General features: G+C 48.0%; 1 protein-coding gene across 1 annotated transcript in view; it reads left to right on the top strand.

The window, feature by feature from the left end:
- The first annotated feature begins 464 nt into the window (after positions 1-464).
- The window catches only part of PPP3R1 (protein phosphatase 3 regulatory subunit B, alpha), a 42,400-nt gene continuing 36,864 nt past the window's right edge, over positions 465-6,000 (top strand). The window contains exon 1 of the mRNA XM_048501659.1: positions 465-718. Coding sequence (XP_048357616.1) covers positions 716-718 — 3 coding nt within the window. The 5' untranslated portion in view covers positions 465-715. The remainder of the gene's footprint in view (positions 719-6,000) is intronic.

Raw genomic sequence — 6,000 nt, 5'->3', positions numbered from 1 at the left:
GAGCTCTCTCAGCCCCACCTACCTCACAGTTTGTGGGAGGGGGACGGAAGGGAGTTAGTAAGCTCCTTTGAGTCTCTTTACAGGAGAGAAAGGGGGGAATATAAATCCAAGTCCTCTTCTTCTTCCTCTCTAAACCCCATCCTCCAACCCCAGGGATTCCTCAACCAACTTTCCCATCTTCCCACCAGTGGTGGTGGGGAGCCTGGCCACCCTAGTGGGCTCTGCGGCATTCACCCCACTCATGCCCCCACCCGAACTCTGCCCCACAAACCTCCAGCAGCTCCCCAACCCCATTCATCCTCCCGCCTCCCTTTAACAGCCCCTCCTTCCCCTGCTCTCGGCGCTGACGTCACACGCCTCTCACTATCCCCGCCTCCCTGGCGTCGTATGGAAATTACCCCAAGCCCCGCCCTGGTTCGCCGCTCCGAGGGGAGGAGCGCGAGCCGCAGTTGCCCGGATGCTGGGAGCTCCGCCCCCTTTCGCATTCGCCGCCGAACCTTCGCCCGTTCGGCTCTTCCCGCCGCCGCCTCCCCCCCCCCTCTTTTTTTTTCGCGAGGCGGCGCCCCAACCGTCACCGGCCAACCGTCGCTCGGCCCTTCAGCCTCGCCCGGTCCGCGGCTGCAGGAGGGAAGGCAGGCAGGCAGGCAGGCGCGGGAGAAGCGAGAGAGGGAGCCCGGCCGGCGGTGGATTCAGCTCTCGACGCCCACCCGCCACCATGGTGAGGCTCGGCTTCGCTCTTCTCCCCCCCCCCCCCCGTTTTGAGGCGGGGGGCGTTTTTCCTTCTCCCCCCCCCTTTCCAGGCAGGGCCCTTCCCCAGTCCCCCCCCCCCAGAAGACATCCGTTGACATAAATTTCTGTCCCCCCCTCCCCTCGCGCGTGCCCGCAGTGCCCACCCCTGGCGAAGGAGCCTCCTGCGCTGTCCGGGCCCCCTCCGGGAGGGAAGGGGGGCTTTTTTCGTCTGTAAAAATCCCCCCTCCTTTCTATTCTGAACTCCTCCTCCTCCTCAACACACTGGGGAGGGGGGCGAAGAAAAAACCTCCGGCCCCCGCAGCTCCTCTGCCGTCTTCGCCTGGTTTCCTGCAGCACCACCTCTTCCCCCCCACCCCTTGTATGGAGTCGTTCCCCCCTCCAGCTGTTTCTGCCCCCCCCCGCGCCTGGTATCGTGGCTTGTCCCCTCCAGCTTTTCCTCCCCCCCCCGCCTCCACGATCACCTTTTGCCCCCTCCCCGCCTTGTATAATGGCTTTTCCCTCCTTCAGCCATCTTTTCCTCCCCCCTCCCTTCTGTAGCACCTTGTCTTCCCCAGTGCCATCTTTTACCCCCCCCTCCCCCGCCATGAGCTTGTCCCCCCCCCAAACTCTCCCTCTCTCCCTCAGCGTTGTATAATGGCTCGAAAACTACAGTCCAGTTTTCCTTCCCCCACCCCAGCTTTCTGCAGTGGCTTGTCTCCTCCACTATCATTTTTACACACACCCCCCCCCCATCTCAGCCTCGTATAATGGCTTGAACCCCCCCCCCCCCAGCTTCCTCCCCCTGGCCTTGTATAATGGCTGATTCCGCCTACAGTCAGGTTGCCCCCCCCCCCCCTCCCAATCTTCTGTAGTGGTTTGACGCCACTGTTACCATCTTTTACTCTCCTAGCCATTTATTATTATTATTATTAATAGAAGCTCTCTCCCCCCCCCAGTGTTGTATAATGGCTCCACCCCCCCTACAGCCAGGTTTTCCTCCCCCCAGCCTTCTGCATTAGCTTTACTCCTCCACTACCACCTTCCCCCCCCCTTGTATAATGGCTCCCCCCCCCTCCCCAGTTCTCACTGCATCATGAAACACCTTCATATTCTCAGTTAGGTAATCCTGTTCGTGGGAGATTGCCGTGGCAGGGGGAAGGGCCTTCGTGGACACCCCCCCCCCCCCCCCCCCCGCAAGCAGTTTGGAAATTGGGTGTTTTTCCCCCGAGCCCTGCGGGCAGGGTAGATGGTTACCAGTCACTAACCTAATCTTAAGGTATGCTGGTATGCAGCCAGATCCAAGTAAACTGTAAATCCTGTTTTGCTTGCTTGGATTGCAGGGGGCTCTTTCGTGCCTCGCTCAAAACCCCCTGTTTTAGCATGGGTTTGCATTTTCCTTGCAGTTGCTGGTTTCCTTAACACCTTGCCTCCCTTCCTACGCAGTCAGAGCTGAGGTTCTTGCCATAAACCTGCCACAGTCTTCAACAGTTTCTCTCCTATACCTCCCTGATTCCAGTTCATGCTGTTTCCTGTGTGCCATCTGTTTTCTTCTTTCTGATCCCCCCCTTACTTTCCCGTCATATCTAATCAGTCAGTCTGTTGCAGGAATTTCATGCCACACTTTAACTCTTTGCCCAGAAAAAACCTTAAATGCCATTTTCACTTGAGCTATGATGTCCTGCCATTCTCTTTCCCCACTAACTTGCATTAGTCTTTTCCGTTAATAGCATAACTGGGATTCCCTGCGAACCATCTCCCTGCCTTCAACAGCACTAAAATATTCTTGCTCGTTGCCCTTGCTTTATTGAGCTCTAAAATACACAAACACCTCCCATTTCCTCTTCAGTAATCTTGTTTTTGGTGCCAGCATTCAGCCATGTTTTCACCTTTTAATACCTTAGCTGTCCTTTCTAAGGCACGGGAAGTTGTGTAGGCTCCTCCTTCCGCACCCCGTGAACACTCCCTTCTCCCAAAGGCGACCTTTTAAATATGATTTAAGTGCCTTGTTAAATGAGTCTTTTCCCTGTACATAAAAGGCCACATTTTATATACTCGGCTGTAATGTGCTGCTTTTGCTGTTTTACAGGGTTTCTTTTTTGGTGCCGCAGTATTTGAGCTTCATATTTACATGAAGACCTACAGGGCTGATCTCCTCCGTCAGGAGACATGCTTGATGAATTTGTTGTTAAAACTGGGCAGTGGCAACTTTAAAATGTAAAGTTGAGTGCATTCAAGTTTGATTACTTTCATTGGATAAGGAGGTTGAGGAAGAACACGATTGTCTGGCTAAATATCTAGACGATTAAAATGTGCTTTTCATAAAATGAGTCCTTTAATACAGCCTCTGCTGCTGTAGTATTTTATGTCAACACTAGGGGTGTCTCCTTCCAGCTGCTAGTGCCAAGAATCAACGCCCTTTTCCACAGACATTTGTTAGCCTAAATTATATATTGCCTTCTGTTTTGTAACAACTATTATTTTTTTCAACTTGGAAACTCTGCATGCTGTGTTCCTTCCCTGTCAACTCTCCGGTTGCCTAAAGTTTTGTGATGAACACCAAAGGGCTGTCTCTTTTACTTTGGTTTAAAGTGTTTTTTAAATTGCTTTCAGCAATGCAAAGCTGTGGTAGAAAGCCTAAATAATAAAGCTAATTTTCACAGTTTATAAACTGTGTCTATTAAGATTGAAATTGTGCTATTATATATGTTAATGTGAAATGTGGAAACGGGATACTTTAACAGTACAGAACTCGAAGTAGTTCTGGTCTGTGCTATAACAAGAGAAGGTTAGAAACGTTAGCTTTTGTTAATGAAAAATCAAAACTAAAGTAGTTATTCTGCGGAAGCATACTGCGGACTGATATCTCACTGGAAATAATGGGCTGTGTGTAATTATGATAGGACTATCAAGGTTTAAAATCCAGCTGTTAAGAACTATCTCTGTAAACTCTGCATTTCGTGTTCATGTGTTACCCATTTAAGGGTTCATGTGTTACCCATTTAAAACAGTAGATCTTCTTGTTACTTCAAAGACTGTTTTGAGTTTCAGTTTTCTGTGCAAGTAAGAGGATTCCTGTTTGCAAAGTGTGACTATTGAGCACCGCTGATGATGGTTTGCTCTTGTGTAATGACAGGCAAGGGGACTACAACAATATCTGGCGCTTGTACATGAATAGCAGCCTGATGTGCTTAGCCCATCTTTTGGTGACTGCTGGTCAAAAGACAAAAACCAGAACTTCTTTGGCAGGTGTGACACTTGTACAGTTTCCACATGGATTATTTACCTGGAGTTCAGTGCTTTTAGCAAGTGCTTTCCCACTGGGTCATGAGGCATTCATGCACCTCAGGGGGTTTCTCTGACTTTTCTCTGATCTTTCTCTTATTTGCTCTGCTCTGAAGCTTTGGGAAGAATTGTAGTAAAGCATGGTTGGCTGCTGTGTAGGGTAGAAGATTTGGATTTTCTGGCCTATGTAGCAGCTGTTTTCCCTGTTCCCCACCAGCTGTTTGCTTCTCTGTCACCTTTAAAAAATTGGTGCTAGAATGTCATATCAATAAACTGTTGTAACAATAGGGAGCAGCCGGCTTTCTGAATCCTCAGTTTTCATTCTTTTAAAAGTAAGTCTGTAGCCTTTTTCCTTGCAAACGTTTAAAGTAAAAAGGCATATCTTTGCAATTGTATAGGATAAGGCGTCCTTATTTTTTTTAAAAAGGAAATCTGGGAATTAAGAGCAGCTTCTATAACTATAACTACAAGGGCACATTGATATAATGATATTGTAGTTCCAAGTTTTTGAAATTGTAACAGGTCTGGTGGTCTGAGGGGGTGGCCACTTCCAGTGGGGTTGGGGCAGGGAACCTGTTGAGAAACCTGCCACATGGAAGCCCCGTGGTATAGTGGTTAAGAGCAGGTGGATTCTAATCTGGAGAACCGTGTTTGATTCCCCACTCTTCCACCTGAGTGTCAGAGGCTTTTCTGGTGAACCAGATGTGTTTCTGCACTCCTACATTCCTGCTAGGTGACCTTGGGCTAGTCACAGCCCCACCTACCTCACAAGGTCTCTGTTGTGGGGAGGGGAAGGGAAAGGAGCTTGTAGGCCACCTTGAGTCTTCTGACATGAGAGAAAGGTGGGATATAAATCCAAACTCTTCTTCTACTGTATCTGCATCAGAAGCAGGAAACCACAGAATTCTGTCCCTCTATGGAAGATATTGTATTTTTATTCCTGCAATTGGTTATGTGGGGCTTTTCTTCCGATCCAGGCTGTTTTGTGCTGACAAGAGAAGAATCATTAATTGTGCAGTCTTCCTGTTGTCAGGGTATCACATTCTTTCATCACTGAGGCTGATGTATTTTGCATGTGGGCAAACACTCCACTCCTGGGCAGTGACTGGAGAACTACTATAGTTTATCTTATGCCATAGTTGTGATTTCACCTGTGGACAGTGATCTGTCATAAGAAATGATGAACAAACGAATGTGTTTTGGTATCCTTAAAGGGAGAAGAGAGTATGAGAAGAGATGAACAGATTACTCCCCTCTTTCCTTCTTCCTGTATATTTCTTGCAAGTGGAATATGGGAATGTTGACAGTTGACAGTTAGAATGTATTTCAAATAAAGGAATAATGCTGAAAATGCAGTGGAGGAATACAATGGGTATGGAAAGGCCCATTTATTTAATTACATGTTTAAATGGTACTATAGAAGAAGAATAGGATTTATATCCCCCTTTCTCTCCTATAGGAGACTCAAAGGGGCTTACAAACTCCTCCCCCCCCCCACAACAAACAACCTGTGAGGTAGATGGGGCTGAGAGAGCTAAGAAGAACTGTGACTAGCCCAAGGTCACCCAGCTGGCATGTGTTGGAATGCACAGGCTAATCAGAATTCCCCAGATAAGCCTCCACAGCTCAAGCGGCAGAGCGGGGAATCAAACCTGGTTCCTCCAGAATAGAGTGCACCTGCTCTTAACCTCTACACCACCGCTGCTCCTAATTGAATTGAATATAGTAATTGAATTTGTAAAATTAAACTTTTCTTTACACTTATCTTCAGTTATTTTTTTGGAGGAGAGTGAAGTAACATATTCTTTATGTTTCTGCAGGACCGAAGTGCTGGCAGGCATAGTGAACGATCTGAGGTGAAACTATAGTAGTATCAGTGATAGTTAGTTTTCTTATAAGGTGACTGCTATAATCTGAATAAAGCAAATAGAAATCCTGAAACAAATGGGATGTGTTAGTGTAGTAATATTAAACATAACTGGCAGCTAT

The sequence above is a fragment of the Sphaerodactylus townsendi genome, linkage group LG01, assembly GCF_021028975.2.
Source record: "Sphaerodactylus townsendi isolate TG3544 linkage group LG01, MPM_Stown_v2.3, whole genome shotgun sequence".
Taxonomy (NCBI): domain Eukaryota; kingdom Metazoa; phylum Chordata; class Lepidosauria; order Squamata; family Sphaerodactylidae; genus Sphaerodactylus; species Sphaerodactylus townsendi.
This window is presented reverse-complemented; position numbering and strand designations above follow the sequence as displayed.